At 41.3% G+C, this 21,240-nt stretch overlaps 1 protein-coding gene across 1 annotated transcript in view; it reads right to left on the bottom strand.

Annotated features, from left to right (window-relative positions):
• Positions 1-21,240, bottom strand: part of CWH43 (cell wall biogenesis 43 C-terminal homolog) — a 56,832-nt gene that overhangs the window by 11,390 nt on the left and 24,202 nt on the right. The window contains exons 9-13 of the mRNA XM_047091979.1: positions 18,631-18,710; positions 11,717-11,822; positions 10,514-10,649; positions 8,714-8,863; positions 3,219-3,363 (exon numbers count right to left, since the gene is read on the bottom strand). Coding sequence (XP_046947935.1) covers positions 3,219-3,363; positions 8,714-8,863; positions 10,514-10,649; positions 11,717-11,822; positions 18,631-18,710 — 617 coding nt within the window. The remainder of the gene's footprint in view (positions 1-3,218; positions 3,364-8,713; positions 8,864-10,513; positions 10,650-11,716; positions 11,823-18,630; positions 18,711-21,240) is intronic.

Genomic DNA, 21,240 nt, shown 5'->3' with positions numbered 1-21,240 from the left:
CTACATACAAGGTTGAGGGCCCTGCAGACATTATCTTATATTTCATCCTCATATCCACCCTGTGATACAACAGATATTACTCTCACCACTTTACAGATGTGGCCACTGAGGCCTGGAAATTTTAAATAGCTTGCCCCCAGGTCACACAGCTGGTAAATGCAGCACCTGTTGGGCTAGTGAGACCACATGGAGAGAGAGGCCCAGCCATTGACCAGCACCAAAGCCCCAGGCATGTGAATGGGACCATCTTCGAACCCCAGCCACAGCCCCCAGCTGACTACACGAGTGAACCCAGGCAAGAACAGAAAACCCACAGAATCAAAGGAGTCTTAAACTACTATTGTTTTAAGCCACGAAGGTTTGAAGTGGTTTGTTACACAGTGTTAAGTAACCGATAAGGCCTCTGACTCCACACGTATCAGGATTTCCTTTTTTTCTTCTGACCTCTCTTTAATCTCTCTTCTGAAATAATCTCCCTGGGGCACCCGGGTGGCTCAGTCGGTTGAGCTGGGGTCATGATCTTGCAGTTTGTGAGTTCAAGCCCCACATTGGGCTTGCTGCTGTGGGCTTGTCAGTGCAGAGCCCTCTTCAGATCCTCTGTCCCCCTCTCTCTGCCCTTCCCCCACTTGCGCGCTCCCCAAAATAAATACATCTTTGATAATCTCCCTTCTCTTCTCTCACCATCATCCCCATGATAGCTACATCAGTGTTTATTTATTTTAGAGAAAGAGAGAGAGAGAGAGAGACAGAATGCAAGCAGGGGAAGGGCAGAGAGAGAGGGAGACACAGAATCGGAAGCAGGCTCCAGGTTCTGAGCTATCAGCACAGAGCCCAACAAGGGGCTCAAACTCAGGGACTGCAAGATCATGACCTGAGCTGAAGTCAGACACCTAACCGACTGAGCCACCCAAGCACCCTGATAGCCACATTAAATGCAACTTTATCAGAGGTTCTCTTTGGCCTTCCTTTTACACTTCTCTAACTTAGTAGCCGTATCATCCACTTCCAAGGCTTCCACGATTACCTTGATGGTGGCAGTTCCTTAATCTATTTTCTAGTCCTGACTGTTCTCCTCAATTCCAGATCCATATATCCAGCTGCCTGTTGGACATCTCCATGAATATCCCACAGATGCCTTGAGTTAGCCTAGAGCTAAATTTATTATCATCTTTGCAAAGCTCTTCTTCCTTCAGTATTCTCTTTAATAATGTCACCATCATAAACCCTCTGACCAAAGCCAAAATCGTGGGTCCATCTTGACTCCACTTCCTGCTTTATCCATTGTCACAGAGATTCACTCATCTCCCCAATATCTGACTGTCTTTTTCCCCAGCTTGTAGTATTTGTACCTGCTGGGTGTATCATCAAGATTTAAGAGTGTACCTCCTGACTTCTTATACATCCAATCAATGAAATGTAAGTACGGTGTTGGAAGTCAGTTTCCTGGAATTTGCACTCTTAGCCCCTTCTTAATCCCTTCCTCTATCTTGCTAGCTAGAACATGGATGCTGCCATCGTGGACCATGAGGCAAATTTGGGAATAGAAACCTTGTAAAGTGATGCCACAGGATAGAAGGAACACATTCCTGAAACCATGGAGTGCACCAGGACTGGATCACCTGCCCAGAATTTTACATAAAGAAATACAGTAGTAAAAAATATTTTTAAAAAATTTAAGGGGCACCTGGGTGGCTCAGTCAGTTAAGCATCCGACCTTAGCTCAGGTCATGATCTTGTGGTTGTTGAGTACAAGCCTTGCATCCGGCTCTGTGCTGACAGCTCAGAGCCTGGAGCCTGCTTCAGATTCTGCGTCTCCCTCTCTCTCTGTCCCTCCCTTGCTCAGGCTTTGTCTCTCTCAAAAATAAATTTAAATATTAAAAAAATAAATAAATAAGGGGTGTGCCTGAGTGGCTCAGTTGGTTAAGCATCTGACTTCGGCTCAGGTCATGATCTCACAGTTCGTGAGTTTGAGCCCCACATCAGTCTCTATGCTGACAGCAGGGAGCCTGGAGCCTGCTTTGGATTCTGGGTCTCCCTCTCTCTCTGCCCCTCCCCTGCTTGTGCACGTTTTTATCTCTCTCACTCTCTCTCTCTCTCTCTCTCTCTCTCTCTCTCAAAAATAAACATCAAAAAAAATTTTTAAACATGTTTAGACAAATAAAAATTAAAAAAAAGAAATACAGTTCTCTGCCATTAAAGCCACAGTAGAAACCCTATTCATACTATGCTCTTTCTCATGTCTTTCCAAGCACTTGGTAAAATAGGTAAGCTTTTTTCTCTGCAAATATCTCAAGAAGATGAAGTTGAAAACAAAAGGTAAAGGACCAAGAAATCTACACAGGACTTAATGGAATATAACAATTCTATTTCTCATTATAAGTCACTGCATTTATTAGCATTCTAGTGTATGTATGTCTCAAGGATTTGATTTGTGTGTCAGTTCCCCAGAGCATGATTATATCTGGGTACACTGACAAATTCAGGTTTTGGACCCAAACAGGTAAGGACTAAATTCAGTTAGCGAGGCCCTATATGGCTGATCAGCCAGCCTCTCTATATATTTTTAATTTATCTTTTACACTCAACATCATAATTAACTTGCATAATGTGTCAGATCATAGTTCCTAAACATGGCTACGATAACCCACTTTCCATATGGTATTCTTATAATGTGACTTTGATTCTCCTCCCATGGAGATGATGGGATTTCTGTTTCTCCTCCTTGAATGTGAGCAGGCTTCTGATGATGGCAGAGGTCACACTATGTAACTCAAGGCTAGGTCATACAAGGCAATACAACTTCTTCCTGGTTCTCTTTGAAACACACTCTGAGAACCCAGCCATCTGCAGGGAGGAAGCCCAAGTTAGCCCACGGAGAGAACCCAGGACCCCGCACCCAAAGCCTGAACTGGGCTCCTGGTCAACAGCCAACAGCAGCTTGCCCCCTGTGAGTCATCTGCAAAGTGGATCCTCCAGTCCTCAGTTGAGCCACATCTCTGTATGAAGCACAGATAGGCTATGCCCTCCCAGCCCTGTCCAAACTGCAGATCTGTGAGCAACCGAGGACTGCTGCTGTTTCAAGCCCCTATGTTTCTTGGTTTTCTATGCAGCAGTATATAATCAGAATACATATTAAATTGTTGCACTGGGTTTTTTTTTTAACGTGAAGAAGAAACATTTTAGTTAGGAAATCAGAAATCCTATTAAGATTATGTTACCTTCACATTGCCGTGTTCAATGAGCTGTGTATAATCCCTGGAACCAGGTGCTGAAGTGATATATCCCAGAAATATCACTTGATTAGAGCTGCTTTTCAGTAGTTTTGAAACAGCAATAGCCTGAAGTTTCCTGTCAAGGTCATCTCTAAAATGCAAAAAAAAAAAATGTACTTCTTAAAAAAATGTACTTCGTCATTGTACTTGCAAGACCATTTTTTAAAAGTACTAGGTATCTAAGTTCCCAAAGAGGATCTTCAAACAGTACACAACCCGAGTGATTCCTACTTGGGCAAATGACTGAATGTTATGCCAATGAACAAGACAGCGACCCAGTGCTTCAGCTGGGTAGGCTGACAGACTTTGGACTAAGATCATGATCTCTCCCCACAAACTAGTTGGAGTCAAGTTGATTTAAATACCTATTCTAAAATAGCGTTTGCTCAACTTTTCGTCAGAAGAAGTTATGTCAGTAATCTGAGACCTGATCACCAGTATTACAGCTAAAGACTAGGAGGTAATAATAATGATAATAATAATAATAATAATAATAAAATAGAATTTAAAAAGAGCAAGAAGTACTGGTAAGAGAGAGAATCCTAACACTCACAGAGCACACCAGGCTTATGTAACCTACTCAGCTCCATCAACTGAACACTTACTAAAAGCCTCCCGAGTTTCTCCTGGTCAAATCCTGGCTAAACATGAGGCTTCTATTAGTCTAAGCACCGCTGATGTGTAGCTGAGGTAATTAGGTAGGTACATCATGCTTTTGAGGGTTTTACAGTTGGTCTGTTTGGGGAAAAATAGGGATATCATATTTGACATGATCCAGCCAGGAAACCTGAAACCACTCTAGGTGTTTCAAACAGGGTGAATTTAATATAGGAAACTGGTTACCTAGCTGATAGGAAGCAAAACAGGAATCAGTGAGGCAACCAGAGTTTAGCAACCAGTACCACTTGTTGGGCTAGAGGGACAACAATAGGAGATGATATTCCCAGTGTCTGCCAGCCAGCCATGGAGGAGGCAGCCCAGAGGTTGCTGGGGCTATCTAAGGAGGAGTTAGAGTCACAGGAGAGACTCAGCTGCAGCCAGAAACAATAGAGAAAGCAGAGAGAGAGAATGAGAAACACCTCTTCTTCTCTCCTCCTCCTGCTCTCCAGCCTTGCACTAATGTCTCCCATTAGCTAAACCTACCCAGCAGCCAGAAGGCAACAGACTCTGGGAAATGTGGTTCCCTGTGATGTGTAGCCAAGAGGGACACGAGCCAGGAATGGATCCAAGAGCAAATAGGCAGCAGAACCAACACAGGCATTTATAGAGAAAAGTAGCTAATAAATGTTCGGTAAAAAAAACAGACAAAAAACAGTGACAAAGGCAGACAGACATCACCAAGTACTGAGAATATTGGAGAAACCTCATTGATGTAGGAAGGTAGGATCTGAAGGCAGAACTAAGCTTAGATAAGAATGTATAGACAGCTGAGTACCATTCAAAGATGCCTTAAGAAATAGAAGAGTGAAAAGAATGACCATTTATTAAATATCTTTGATACTGAATATTCACAATAACTGAGAGGCAGGCATTAGCTCTATTTTTTTCTTTTTTTATATATTAAATATAATTTATTTTCAAATTGGTGTCCATACAACACCCAGTGCTCATCATTAGCTCTATTTTTAAATGAGATTAAGTAACACGCTTATGGTTATTTTCCAACTGCCCTGTCTGGATCTGTTCTCAGTCCTTCTCTGTGCCCTGAGAAGCTAACCCAGGCAGATTTCATGTCCTGGGCTCCCTTTTCTGCTGATTTCCAGTTAGGTTTGGTCAACTACAGGCACCAGTAGGAGATAAAAAGGAGAGAGAAGTTGTGGTATTTCTTCCCCATTAGCTGCATTCTTTTTGCCTGTGGCCCCTCTTCCTGAATACTATAGTATCTCTTATCTCTTCTTTTGATCCTTCCAGCCTCTTGGTAAATAGTGCCTTATTTAGGTCTGCAGTGAATTCTGTTCCTTCTGATACACACAACTGGGATTCAAATCTGGTCTAGAGAATTCCAAGGTCACTGTACCATTAGAGAATTCCAAGGTCACTGTACCATAGATAGTGTTTTCATACAAATATATTAGCAATATATTGGAAAATAATCTATGAATTTGGTTTCATATTTTCTCAGTCGATAAATTTTACCCAGTGATGATAATAAAAATAAATAGTATATGTATGAGTACAAAGAAAGGAGAGGAAAGGAGATGGGGGAGAGAGAGGGAGAGAGCAAGAGAGAGAACACATTTTATATTTCTTTACCAGTTAATATGTGATCAGCCCCAAAACCCTATAATGTGGGCTGGAAAAAATAATTTCATCCAATTCAGAAATAAAAGGACTGGAACTCACTGAGGTTATGTTACAGTAGGACCAAAAGTATAACTACAGACTACCGGTTCTGCACTCTTTCTTCTTTGTACATTTATGATGTTACAGAAAACAAAGTGGTGATGAACTGGTGGCTCAGTTAATTACATAAAATAACATTGATTTTAGTTATGGTGTATACCTAAATGCTTCTAAGGAATGCTGCTATTTCCTATTTATTGGTTGTAAAGAGGTATTTGTGTAGTCAATAATTTTAAAAATCCTGTTGAATCAGCTAACAACATGCATAAGCATTCCATAATTCATTCCTAATATGACTTCGTGTTTATATGCCATAATCAGTAGAGAACGAAATCTCTAAATATTTATTCACAGTAAGAATTTTGTATCTAGTATTGTAGAAAACAAAGGCAAATGAAAATATGGAATGATGGCTTCACAAATCCTTCAATGTATGAGCGTCTTCGTGTCACCTGTTGGAAGGCTACAGGGTTCATGGACAGGGCTTCTAAGGAGTGACACAGAACTGTGGCTCTAAGGGGAAAGACTGCAACAAGCACTGTGCCTGGGACACGGCAGATGCTTGATCTGCGTTTGATGAATGAATTCTTTTTTTAGCTGCCCAACAGACCTTACATTTAGGGTTATCTGACTTGGTTTAATAACAATGGCCAGTATTAATGGAGCACTTGCTGTATTCATGTAGTTTCCATGAGATAATATTTAATTCTCACAAGAACCCTATAATGGATTATTGCCCCTGATTTACAAATGAGAAAACTGATGCCCAAGGTGATTAAATAACCTGGTGAAGGATACACCTTCAATTAGTACTCAAACCAGATTGTCTGATTCCAAGCTCTGGAATTTCATGCTTTTAACCACTCAAACACACCGCCTCCCTCCCTGGTGCTACATGTCCTCAGTAAATGTTAGCTAGCTTTGTCACTGCTGTCATTGTCATTGTATATATGTGTGTGTGTGTGTGTGTGTGTGTGTATTATTAAATCAAGTGAATAAGTGAGAACATGTGAAAAGTGTGGTTTTGATTAGAGAGCTTTAAATATGCACTTAATACAGGGCGCCTGGAAGGCTCAGTTGGTTAAGCGGTTAAACATCTAATTCTTGGTTTTGGCTCAGGTCATGATCTCACAGTTCGTGGGTTCAAACCCCAAGTTTGGCTCTGTGCTGACAGTGCAGAACCTGCATGGGATTCTCCCTCTCTCTCCCTCTCTCTGCCCCCCCCCACTTACACAACTACTCTCTCTCTCTCTCTCTCTCTCTCTCTGCCCCTCTCCCCTGCTAGGGCTTGCTCTCTCTCGAAGTTTAAAAAAAATTTTTTTTTTAAATATGTAGTTAATAGAAAGTTAGAAAAGGTAATCCTTTCCTCCTCTTTTCCAAACACATTCTGAGGGCTATCTTTAGTCTTCTCTTTCAAGTCTATTCTTTACATGTTGGAGGTTGGAGGGGGTTGAAGAGGGCAAGGGGGAAAAGCAAAGGAAAAATGGGAAGGACTTTATTCAACTGTTTCTCAGGTTAAGACCTTGCAACTTTAATCATAAAAGTGCTATTTTTTAAAAGCTAAACCCAGGGCAATTTAAGGTCAGTGGAATGATTTTGGAATGCCTGTGCTTGCTACATGAAAATTATTGAGAGAAACAGAGGCATTTCTTCAAATAGCTTTCTAAAGAGACATGGACCATCATCTATATCATCTGTCCTCTGAACACCCTTTTTATTTCTAAGACAAGCAAGAGTCTGGTGAGTGAATGGTTCACACAATTACATTTGGATGGTTTGTTTATATTGCTAAGTCTGATTTCGTTCAGAAAATATTCAAGTATACCTTCACAGAGCCACATGATGCTGTGAGAAAAAAGCGAGGTAACAGGAAAATAAAGGTAGCAGACACATTAGTTTTGTTTAGGTGAAACTTATAGTACAACCATGTTGTTCTAATGTACTGTATGTCACTTCAAAGCTCAGTGGCCTCTTGTCATGAACGTGGATAGGACCTATATGCCCTGTATTATAGTACTTTATGTTACCGTTTTCAATTATTATTACAGAACGTTTAGTATGGCAGAGTACAAATTATATACTTTTATCTTTGCTTTTATATTACATTGTTAGCATCATTCATGATTTATTCAGTACTAAGTCACTGGTTGTAAATGTTATCCTTTGGGGATAAAATTCATTCCCCATTCCTCATGTCTCCTTATAGAAGGACTTGCTTAGAAAACCATGTCTGGCCTCTATCTCCCACTTTTTACACTTGGGGAAAACTTTCCTAACTGGTTGAGTTTGGCAGAATTAATTGGGCATGCTTGTCTCAAGTCCTTCCTCTCTCTTCTTGGAGCCTGCCAGTTTGCAGACAGGGTATTTCTGGGATATTCTCTCTACCAAGGGGAGAGTTTGACAAGGCAGACATTGCACCTCTGGTGGGTCGGCTGCTTTGGGGCAGTTTCATGTATTATTGGCGGATGAATTAGCAGGTCCACATAGACACAACTAAGCCATGCCATCCACATAAGTTTATCAGAATTAAGAGATACTTTGATGTCCCTGCCAAATTCCTCTACCTACCCATCAGTGGACTCTGAAAACATGAGGAAAACAGAGTATCATTTAGTACCCTCAAATCCTAACAGTACTTCCAACTGTAATAATCCTGTAGGAAAAGAATATTTCATTTTTCTGTAGTCCGGTTTACCACATGGTCCCAAGTACATGCAGGCTCTGAGTTAGGTCTACCTAATGCCTCATTGGGTGACACTCTCAGACTAGTCATCTAACCTCTCTCAGTCCACAGTCTTTATCTGTAAAATGGGACTATAATGGTACTAACATTATACAGAGTAAAGACTAAATGCAATAATGTACTTAGCACAGCACCTGCTCGGCCATTGCTGGCTAACACAGCCATCATTGCTGCCCCGTACCATCTCTAAGGACCACCCACAAATGTTTTATGCTTCATTTTTTAAAACCAGCTACATAAGGAAAAATACTTTGGGAGGAAAAAAAAAAGAAAAGTCACTGCGTTGAAATCAAAGTAATGTACTAATAATATTTCTTGGCATTTGTGTACTATTAGAAAGACCAAAGAAACCCACTCATGATTCCCAAAGTGTGTCACGACAAAATCCACCAGTTTGTCCGAGATGTTAACAGTCATTGTTATAGCTGGTGCGATCTCGCCCTCTGGTGATGGAAGAAGGTGGTGCTCTGACTTCACAATTGGGTATCGGGACAAAACCATAATCCTGCATTGGAATGAAAAGAAACATGTGCATCATTATTGGTCCCACCATATCATGGAGACAGAACTAAGCACATGTGTTAAAAAGGGATGTGCTCAAAGCACTAATATGGCTGTCTGAGACAATACCTTGCATCTCTGCTATTTAGCATGTCTCTTTATGTCGCTAAGCACAATGCCATCAACTCTGTTTTATTAAATACTATGGAGACACAAAAAGGGCAGAGTTAGCAATACACAAAATCTATTTTCCTTAAATTGTTACTCTGGCAACATATTTGCATAAATAGTTCTAATATTAATCAACACATTTGGGAATGTACAATCTTGCCAGCAAGGACACAAAGTAACAATTTACAAAATTAGGAATTATAAACTGTCCAATAAAGATATGAAAACATGTTCTACCTCACTCTAAGTCAAAGAACTATATATAAAAAGGATGAGCAGAGCTCAGATCTCAGCCAGGTCTCTTCCCTGGTCCCTGGCTGCATGCACTCTCTCTGGCCCCTCATGGAGCCCCTCCAACAGGATGACCTCTCCAGTGATGTCACCTGAATCTGTGCACGTGTCCAGCTTATCCTGTCCCACTTGGCCCTCCACGCTGCACAGAACATCCTACTAGATGTCACTTGACTGTCCAGAGGCATCTCAAATTTAGCACAATCTGTCTGCTCTGCCTAGTTGTCCCCGTCCCATTAAACAACAACATGTCCTATCAGGTATTTGGGTAACAAACATAGATGTTGTCTTTTATCACTTCCTGGCCCCTGACATCTAAACCATCAGTAAGTCCTGTCAGCTCTGTTCCAAAGTAGGTCTTAAATTTGCCCACCCCCCTTCTCCCCATGACCACGGCTCCTACTGTCATCTCTCACCTGTGCTAGTGCACCTACCTCATCACCTGTCTCCCTGCTTGCTCCCATCCTTGCCCCCAAGAAGCTGTTCTAGGAACAGCTAGAAGGATCTTTTTGAAATGTAAATCAGATCAGATGGCTCCCATTTAAAACGCAGCCAATGGCTTCCCGTCAAAATTGAATTCCTCAGTCCCCAGCATGGATTATGTGACTTTCTAAGATCAGGGGCCTGCCCTTGACCTCATCTCTTACTGGTTCCCCCTCAGTCCCCACATTCAGGCCCACCAAGCCTAACCCTGCCTCAAGTCTTTGCACTGGCAGTTCCCTCAGCACTGCCCACGGCTAGGTCCTGGGTCCTCCTCATGGTGAGGTCTGCAAAGAGACCTTCCTGACCATCCCTCAGCATCCCCTGCCCCTCCTACCCAGTCATGTTCCTTTTCTACATAGCACTTATCACGATTTCAAATTCCTATTTATTTCCATGTGTACATATTGATTTTCTGTTTCTTCACACCAGAATGTAAGCCCTGTGAGGACAGCATCCAGGTCAGACATGCTTAGCGCTGTAAACCTCAGCTCCTACACCAAATGGTTTATAATGCTGAAGAACTGAAAATATCCAGCAGCCGGGCCACCATGAAAAACAATCACGGAATATGCTATCTTCGGCACCTTCTCATCCCTCCCAGGAAGCACCCCTAAGGCATATTCATAGGACAAAGGAATGAGAACATCAACCTTCCGCTCTAAGCCCAAGCTTCCTGGTCTTCAGGGCTGTGTTACCAAAGTACACTCACCCCCACGTGTGATCCCTTGTGCTTGGGCCAAAGTCGGTATAGAAACCCAACTTCTCCCCTAGCCACATGGTTAAGTCGTTGTTCCCAATATAGGGCTTAGAAGCATCACTCTCCAAAATTGTTATGAAATCTGCACCTATTCAGAAAAAAAAAAAAAAAAGCATGTAGTGATTAACCACAGCTATGCAAAAACAGTAAAACTTTCTTCTTCAACCCTTTGCCTTTCCTCATAAATCAAAAAACAAAGTAATTTCTAATGAGTCACTAAAGTGAAATGGGTCAGACCTGAGCCATAAGAGGAGTTTTCCCATGTTTAGAATGTAATTAAAACATGGGACACCTGGAGAAAACACAGAAAAGGATGAAAATGTATCTTTTACATTTTCAAATATTTTTAACATCTTTCCCAAGATTTCAAATGAGCATAATGTTTGTTTCAAATATGCAACTTATGTTCAGAAATACAAAGTGGTATGTAACGGCATTTTATTCCTGGGAAAACACTTCCATGGTATTGGCACAGAAGTAAGTTTACTGGTTTTCTCTGACTCGGACCAGCTGTCCCGCAGGGCCTATAGTCAAGAAGAAAGGCCACGGAAATTCCTTACTGGCATTAGAATCATATAGACTCTCAGCATAAGTATGTCTCAGGGGACATGCTTATCATTAGGAGCAACCAGAACAGTTTAGACCTTCACAAACCTTGCTCCACGTTCCACAAAGTTGATCTAAGAACCAAATACCCGCACCTTTTAAAGGATGCTTCATACAAAGAGGCACACCCCAGGGCACAGAAACTTAAAAACTGGCCCTTAGGCTCTTGAAAGCAATGTGCTTCACAAATGAACCCTCACCCTGACCCATTCTGCCTTTTGATCCGACTGCTTTTGGGTCCCCCATGGTGGGTCCCCAAGCAACAGAAAGCACCAGGAAGAGTATCTCTTGGAACAAGGGCCTGACAAGAATTCCCTGCAGATACTCAGTGTGAGGCTTTGTTCAGGATCAACTGAATTGACTGCTTTCAAAGACAGATGTGGTTATGGTAGCTTAATCCTTCTGCAGCTGCCTACCAAAATGAAGCCTTTTTATGAGATTAGTTTATGATCCAGCAAAGCCTCCTCCTGTTCCTTATGATCTCGTTCAAAATAAAAATAACAACAGCGGTTTCTCAAAACCTGGAACTAATTCCGGTAAAAGGCTTACCTGTTTGACTGAGCAGCTGAGCCGATCCTTCTAGATTGGACCATCCTTCATTGTCATAGCCAAACCGAAAAGGCCAGATGGCAGCAGAGACCTCTGTGGCTGGTCCCTGAGGAGTAATTTTAATGGTAATTTACAATGACTAGGAACAATGGCGGTTCCAATCACCCAGCTTTCTCCACCTCTCTCTACCAAAATTCATATTTCAGCAAAGGAATTTTCTTGGTGAATTTTCCCACATTTAATTCATAAAACAGGGAGCTATTTGCTAGGTGATATTCTAATAATAAATCTTCTATGAGCTTCCAGCTTAAGCTTGGAAGTGAGGAGGAATATTTGGAAAGTGAGCATTTATAATAAGCATCATTTATAATAGCAAAAAATTAGAAGCAACCTGGCTGTTGTTTCAATAGGAAAAATAGGAAAATGGATAAATAAATGGTGTCACAGACCTACAATGGAATACTACCCAGCCCTAATAAATGAGTCAGGGATGAATCTCATAAAAGTGATTTTAAGTAATAAGTTGCAGAATGTATATGTCAAATGTCATATAGGTGAAGTTGAAAACACGGAACAAACGATACTGTCGGGGGTTATCTCATAGGTAAGCACAATATAAAGAAATGTATGAAAAATGATAAACACCATATTCCAGATGGAGGTAACCCTTGCACAGGAGAAGAATGAGATCACAGAGGGATATACAGAGTCCTTCCACGTATTTGTAAAGCAGCCTGCTGATTCTGAGTTATACACATTGTTACTCCTCTATGGCACTGACAAAGCCAATATTCAGGAGCACAGCCGCCTTTAAGAGTTCATCTTTTGGGCTCATGGGCTCAGTCAGAGAATCACTGCCCAACCCTCACCATCCATCTTAAGCAAATACCTCACTGATCTATAACAGGGATCCTGAGGAAGAGTATGGCTGCATTAGAACAAATCTATCACCGCAACTGGAAAAGCAACTTTGAGTGAACCATACAGGTTGAAGTTGGGAGGATGATAAGTAGCAACCTCTTGCAATGGAATGCCACCATGTAAACACTGGTGACTCGGTATGCTACCAGCAGTAAGCTGGGCTTTTCATCTTCATACAAGGAAAATTATTCAGTTTAATGAATGTCATATAAAGAGAAAGGAGACATCATCAGGGATTTCAAGAGGCATGATTATATTCATTACACTATCCCTTTTCATGTAACTATGTAACTATAATTAACTCTGGATTTCACCACTCCAAAACCTATTATTCTCTCATTCTTCCCATGTCAGTAAACGCCACCACCCTCCATCCAGTTGCTCAAGCCAAAGACATCAAAGTCATTCTTGATTTCTTCCTTCTCTTTATCGAGCAACATCTAATCCATCAATAAATCCTGTCAACTCTTTCAGAACACCTTTGACTCTGGAACAACACGAGAGTTAGGGGCTCTGTCTCCCTGCACAATTGAAAATCCATGTATAACTTTTGACTCCCCAAAACCTTAACTACTAATAGCCTACGGCTGACTGGAAGCCTTACCAATAACATAACAGTCGACAGACACACATTTTATACATTGTATACATGTATTATGTAAGGTATTCTTATAATAAATATAACCTAGAGAAAAGAAAATGTTATTTAGAAAATCATAGGGAAGACAAGACATATTTACAGTAGTGTACCGTAGTTATCGATGCTGTAAGTTTGTATCATCTGTTTACAAGATGAATCTTGTGTCAGTGTCTATATCAACATGGTCTTATATGATACAAAACACTATAGGTATTATACATATTACTAACAGCAGACATCAAAAATGAAAAGATGAGGTGAGGGGCGCCTGGGTGGCTCAGTTGGTTGAGCAACCGACTTTGGCTCAGGTCACGATCTCACAGTCTGTGAGTTCGAGCCCCGCGTCGGGCTCTGTGCTGACAGCTCAGAGCGCGGAGCCAGTTTCGGATTCTGTGTCTCCCTCTCTCTCTGCCCCTCCCCCATTCATGCTCTGTCTCTCTCTGTCTCAAAAATAAATAAACATTAAAAAAAATTTTTTTTTAATTTTTTTAAATAAAAAAAAAGAAAGATGATGTGAAAAAGAAATTCATATTTACTTCCAGCTATAACAATTCATGCATTGATAACGAGGAAGCAGCAATATGTTTGCTTTATGGTAACCTAGTATAATCGATATGACAGCTTCATGCTAGCCTAGCCTATACAATTAATGAATGAATCATTAAAAAAATTGTATGGCATACAGTATTATAGTCATCGTTATAATGCAATTTTGGAAACACTGTTCCATTTTTTTTAACCACTTGTCTGTAATGATAGGCTGATACACAGTTTCTCCAATTATAAGAAAGAGGCATACTGCATGCTAATATAATTCTTTGAAAGCAGAGTTATAAAAACAGTGGGAAAACTAAGACGTGATTAATTTTACATTACATACACTCACCTTATGCCTACGTAAGGATAGGCTGTCCACCTCCATGGGAGTCTTGCACAGAGTGTTCTGCATGGTGAATACTTTGATGACAGGGACACCAAATGTCTAAACAGTTCTTGCTGTACACATAGTAGATTTTCACAAAGACACACACACACAACAGACAGGTTTATTAGGTGTACAGCGTGATGATTACTTACAATTCATAAAGTGCAAGTGGATCATCATCAAGGTCTTCATCCTCATTGTGTTCATGTTGAGTAGACTGAGGAGGAAGACGAAGGGGCAGGCGGGTGGTCTTGTTGTCTCAGGGGTGCCAGAGGAGAAGAGGTGGAGGAAGAGGAAGGGGAGAGGCAGGAGAAGCAGGCACGCTTGGTATACCTTTCTGGAAATGCACTGTAATTTCTGTCTGACTTCTTTTGCGTTTTCATGTCTCTAAAAATGTTTCTACATGGTACCAGTCCTTCTTCCACCTTCTGCTTTAGGTTCGGTGCCCTTATCGTAGAAGGGTCCGTGTCGCAAAAGAAGTCAAAAGCAGTCTTGACTCACTGGACCCCTTCTGCTAGACTGTCTAATGTCAGTTTGTCTTCTGACACTGCGTCCTCTACATCTTCCTCATCATGTGGCACTGGTTTGGAAGCACTCATCTCCAGTGGGTCATCTGTTCATTCCTCTGGTGTGGTGTCTGTTACCTCTTGAAGTTCTCTAAGATCCGTATCTTGAAACGCTTCAGCCTCCACTTTTTTTTTTCCATTATCCACAGTCCCTTTCGTGATTCCCTTGATTGGCTCTGTCATAAATCCTGTGAAGTCATGCACAACATCTGGGCACAGTTTTCTCCAGCAGGGATTTATTGTCTCGAGCTTGATGGCTTTCGTGACTTCTTCTAAACAACGGCATCTTCAGTGATGTAATTCTTCCAGACTTTCATGATGTTCTATCTGTCAGGGCTCTCCTCCACAGCACTGACAATTCTTTCATAGAATATTGTGTGTAATGAGGCTTAAAGGGCCAGAGAACTCCCTGATCTAGAGGCGGAATCAGCAAAGTTGTGCCTGAGGGCAAGTAGAGCACTTTGATGCCTTTGGTGTTGAACTCATGGGATCCTGGGTGGTCAGGGGCATTGTCTCATATCAAAAGAACTACAAAAGGCAGTCCTTGCTGGCAAGGTACTTCCTGACTTCAGGGACAAAGCATTAATGGAACTAATCCAGAAAAAGGGTTCTCATTGTCCAGGCCTCCTTGTTATACAATCAAAAGACTGGTAGCTGGTGTTTATCGTTTCCCTTCAAGGCTCAGGGTTAGCAGCTTTATAGATAAAGACAGCCCTGATAATAAATCCACTGCATTTGCACAGAACAGTGGAGTTAACACATCCCTTCTACCTTAGATCCTAGTGCTCGCTTCTTTTCCATACAAACAGGTGTCTTTTGTGGCATTTTTTTCCACAATAGGACCCTTTCCTCTGCAAGAAAAACCTGTTCAGGCTAATATCCTTTCTCCTCAATGATTTCCTTAATGGGGTCTGGGAACTCTCTGCTGCCCCTTGGTGGGCAGAAGCTGCTTCTCCTGTTATCTTGACAGTTTTTAAGCCAAAACCTTTCTAAAGTTAAATTCCCCAGCTTTAGATCCTTCCCCTGCCTTTTGCGCTAAGTTGTTACATAATGATCTCGCTTTTTCTCAAGTCATAATGGAGTCTATAGGTATGCCTCTCTTACAGCAATCCCACACCTACCTAAAAGCTGCATTTTCAGTATGACATAGAAAGGTATTTCGCAAAAAAAGTGTGAGGTTTTCATGCCTGCTGGTGTGGCCGCAGCGACAGCTTCATGAATCTCCTTTTCTTTTTTCCTTTTTCTTTTTACACTGGATCTTTTATTTCAAGACGGCTGGTGAATGTAGCTGCAGACCCCAATCTACAGGATATCAAGCAATTCAACGCTTTCTGGTCATGACTTTTCTCTGCTTCTTGGGAGCACTTCTAGCATCACTAGAGGCACTTCATATGAGTCCCATGTTGATGTTCAAGGTCTACAGTATTGTTTACAATCAAAACCACCTGGGAACCACGAGAGATCACTTTTTACAGTAATATGAAATTTACTAGGGACAAACTGCTCACCTGGAGATCAGCATCACACCGAGTTTTAAACTGATAAGACGCTTGAGCTCACCGCAATAGCCGCAGGAGGTGCGGTAGTACAGTATGGACTACGGGTAATTTGATGCAGTTATGATTTAATATTGCATCTTTATGTTTACATTTCTCTCCACTGCAAATGAGCCAGGTACAGTCTGTGTGTGTGTGTGTGTGTGTGTGTGTGTGTGTGTGTGTGTGTGTAAGTTTTGGTACATTGTAACTTTTGATAATAAATCTACCGACACTTTCTGGTAGTAAATGACAAAACAGACTAGTCTCTACATATATATTCCGCATTCACAACACACCTTTTTCTTAATTTTTTCACTATTTCTACATTGTGTGGATGGCCTGCAAGTATTTGCAAATTGTCACAAACCTCCAGTATACTTTCTTTTTTTTTTTTTATGTTTATTTATTTTTGAGAGAGAGACAGAATGTGAGTGGGGGAGGGGCAGAGAGAGAGGGAGACACAGAACCCAAAGCAGGCTCCAGGCTCCGAGCTGTCAGCACAGAGCCCGCTGCGGGGCTCAAACCCACGAGCCGTGAGATCATGGCCTGAGCCGAAGTCGGACACTGAACCGACTAAGCCACCCAGGCGCCCCTCCAGTATACTGATTGAAAAAAGATCTGCATGTAAGTGGATCAGCGCAGTTCAAATCCACACTGTTCGAGGATCAAGTCTATCCTCTAAGTCTGCCCACTTGTCTCCAATGGCACTGCCACCGCACCCATCCAAACCTCCATAGTCTCTCTTTTGGATGGCTGAAAATGCCTTGTCACTTATCTCCCTGCTTCTACTCTACAATCCATTCTTCACAGAGCAGCCAACCTGCTCTCACATTTCTTCATGTTCCTGCTTGAAATACCCTATGGCTTCCACTGAAAGAAAACTAAAATCAGGACACTTCACGGTGCTCTGTAAGGCCCTGTATGATGTGACCCTTCCCGGCCTCCCCATCCTCATCTTCTATGACTCTTCCCCTTACTCACCAAGCTTCAGCTGCACCAGCCACCTTGGTGGGTCTCAAACATGCCCCATCCGTTTCCCCTCAGCCCTTTACACACGTGCCCTCTGCCTGAATCCTTTACCCCTAGCTCTGTGATTAACTGGCTTCATCTCAGCTTTCAAGTCTCCACTCAAATATCACCTCCTCAGAGCAGCCTTCTCTAACCACCCAGTCCCGTTACTCTCTACTCCCTAATCCTCTTTGCTTCCAAGCAGCCTAATCTAAAGTGACAGTCTATTTCCTCCTCTGAATACCGTCTTTCTTCCCTACTAGAATGTAAACTCCATGAGGGCAGGGGTCTTGTCCAAATTGTTTATGTCTGTACCCCGGGAACCAGGCACACAGGAGACATTCAATATGCATTTATCAGATGAATGAAGGAAGGAAGGAAGGAATGAAAAGAACAGGTATTAAATCTAACTGAAATGACTCCTTTTGAAAAGAGGAAGATTAGGTATCTTCATTTGACCGACATGCTGCAATGATAACAAGTAACAAAGGACAAAAGAAAGGGACCACGTAATGAATTATTCACTTACTAAGAAACCATTACTGAGTTCTGAGTGTGTGGCAAGCCCTTTGTCAGGTGCTGGACGTGCAAAGGTAAATAGGAGAAGCATGCTCTCCGTGCTCAGTATAGCTTTTTATTTTCATGAAAAATTTGCCTGGTTGATGCAGATTACTAAAATTCAGAGCTGACCCTCAAATTCTGTTTTAGCCAAAACTATAATTCTAACTGCATTATGAAACACATCACACTTCATCAGCGTAGAAAGCAAACACAACACGGCAATAACTTACTTTTTCTTCTACCCACCTATCTAGAAGAGAAGGGGACAATAAAACATTTAAACCTGTCGACCGCAAGCAGGGAAAGGAAGAACAGGAAAACTTCCATGACTCATCAATACACAAACTACCCATAATCTTCAAAATCAAGAATTATCTAGAAGATTGTTTTTAAATCAAAGGCTCTCATATTGTTGCCTTCAGCAATATCTGCCCATAAAAAAAGCCCATTATAAAGTAGTTCTTTACTTCATAGTTTAGATATATTAAATGATAGAATGGCAAAGATAACGTCATACAACAAATTTTGAGCAGCTTGCCTTTAATAAATGGGTCTATCCTGTCCCAAGAACCCAACTTCATGAAACAACTCCATTATATTATTAGCCTATGACCTAAGGGTTAAAGAAATGGGATTCAGGGCCCTGAAGTCATGAGATCCAGATCTACAGTTCAAACACAATGATAAAGTGTACAAATGTATGCATATACGTACATAACACATAACATTCTATATCCAAATTTTTCATTACTTACCCCTTTGCCCAATTTCCTCTCATAGGTTTTATGCCGTAGTCCTAATCCCAGTAGCCCCACACCAACAAGCAGCCACAAAACTAAACAAAAAGAAGAAATACTTTTTAAAAGAAACTAAGTTTGTCTTTTTATAAATAATTTTTTAAATAATGCTGCAATAGGGGCGCCTGAGTGGCTCAGTCGGCTAAGGGTCCGACTTCCGCTCAGGTCACAATCTCACGGTTTGAGTTCGAGCCCCGTGTCAGGCTCTATGCTGACAGCTCGGGACCTGGAGCCTGCTTTGGATTCTGTGTCTCCCTCTCTCTCTGCCCCTCCCCCACTCACACTCTGTCTCTCTCAAAAATAAACATTTAAAAAATAATTTAAAAATAAATAAATAATGCTGCAATAAACAGAGGGGTGCATAGATCTTTCCAAATTCATGTTTTCATTCTATTTGGGTAAATATCCAGAAAAGGAATTACTGGACCATATATATGGTCATTCTATTTTTAATTTTTTGAAGAACCTCCATACCGTTTTCCACAGTAGCTGTACCAACTTGCATAGATGAATGGATAAAGAAGATGTGGTATATATACACCATGGAATATTACTCCGCCATAAAAAAAATGAAATCTTGCCATTTGCAACAACATGGATGGATGTAGAGGGTTTGATGCTAAGTGAAATGAGTCAGTCAGAAAAAGACAAATACCATACGATTTCACTCACATGTGGAATTTAACAAGAACAAATCAAGAAAAAAGAGACAAACCAAAAAACAGACTCTCAACTATAGAGAACACACTGATAGTTACCAGAGGAGAGGTGGGTGGGGGATGGATGAAATAGGTGAAGGGATTAAGCATACTCTTGTGATGAGCACTGTGTAATATAAAGAATTGCTGGGGCGCCTGGGTGGCTCAGTCGGTTAAGCATCCGACTTCAGCCCAGGTCACGATCTCGCGGTCCGTGAGTTCGAGACCCGCGTCAGGCTCTGGGCTGATGGCTCAGAGCCTGGAGCCTGCTTCCGGTTCTGTGTCTCCCTCTCTCTCTGCCCCTCCCCCGTTCATGCTCTGTCTCTCTCTGTCTCAAAAATAAATAAACGTTAAAAAAAAAAAAAAGAATTGCTAAATCATTATATTGTACACCTAGAACTAATATAGCACAGTACGTTAATTATACTTGAATAAAAAATAATTTTATGAAATTATTAAATCTATTAGGCAAGGATTTTGTGCAAAGGAGAAATGTCTAATTCCTAGGTTAATTTTCATATGCGACATGCATGTACAACCCATACTTGAAACTCAGGCTTCAAGGAATCTTCCCTGAAAATGTTCCAAGGACCATGAGCTTAAGGTAAAAATAAATCACAAGTATGTACAAGAAATAATACACAAGAAAACAAGTCTCCATGGGCAGACACCAACAGGGAAAAAAAAATAATCCTGTAGAATCAAACCCACAAATACTTCAGATGTTGAAACTTCTAGAATCAGAATATAAAATAGGCATGCTTAACAGGTTTAGAAAAATAAAAGAGGTTATTCAATAGGATGACCAGGAACATGTGTGAAGAAATAAAATAGACTTCTAGAAATAAAACTACAAACTCAGTGGACAAGATAAGTGGCAGCAGACAAAGCTGAATAGAGAATTAGTGCAAGGGACGGCTTAAAAACAAAGGTAGATAATATGGAAGAGGTTAAGGGACATGGAGAGATAATAAGAAGATCCAACACAATCCAACTGGATTCAAAAAGAAAAAGAGAAAGAATGGAAAAACAGCAATATTTGCAGAAATAAAACTGAGAATTTTCCACAGGTGATATAAGACATGACTCTTCAGATTCAGAAAGCCCAAACACTAACAAGCAAGGTGGAGGGAAGAAGGGGAGGGGGAGTGCAGAAGCAGGAATCCACATCCAACATATCACAGGGAAACTCTGGAATACCAAAACAAAGAGAAATCGTTAAGCGCTGCCAGGCAAAAAAGACAGATTATTTCCAAAGGAGCAAAGATTACACCGACAGCTGACTTCCCAATAGCAAAACCTGAAGCCAGATAACAGATTAGTATCTTTAATGTGCAGAGAAAAAAAATAACAACCAAGTACTAAAAGAGCAGAAAGTGAAGATATAATTTCCAAACTAGAAAGAGGAGTAGGAAGGCAGAGGATAAGAAAAAGAGAAAAGGCCGGGGCGCCTGGGTGGCTCAGTTGGCTAAGCGTCCGACTTCGGCTCAGGTCACGGTCTCACGGCCCATGAGTTCGAGCCCCGCGTCGGGCTCTGGGCTGATGGCTCAGAGCCTGGAGCCTGCTTCCGATTCTGTGTCTCCCTCTCTCTCTGCCCCTCCCCCGTTCATGCTCTGTCTCTCTGTGTCTCAAAAATAAATAAACATTAAAAAAAAAAAAAAAGAAAAAGAGAAAAGGAAAACCCAATCAATGCAAAAGAAAGCAAGAAGAAAAATAGGGGGAAATCTACTTAAAGTAGACAAAGCAAAGTAAGATGACAGAAATAAATCATAATGCATGAGCAATCACAACAAAAATAAATTACATTTTCAAGTTAAAAGACGATACTGACAGTCTAGAACAGGCACAATGGAGGCTGTAAAAAGATGGG

The sequence above is a fragment of the Lynx rufus genome, unplaced genomic scaffold (genome assembly GCF_022079265.1).
Source record: "Lynx rufus isolate CCGP_SWC_20201006 ecotype Redwood Valley unplaced genomic scaffold, mLynRuf1.p SCAF_3, whole genome shotgun sequence".
NCBI lineage: Eukaryota > Metazoa > Chordata > Mammalia > Carnivora > Felidae > Lynx > Lynx rufus.
Note: the sequence above shows the minus strand (reverse complement) of the source record. Positions and strands in the feature narration are given on the sequence as shown.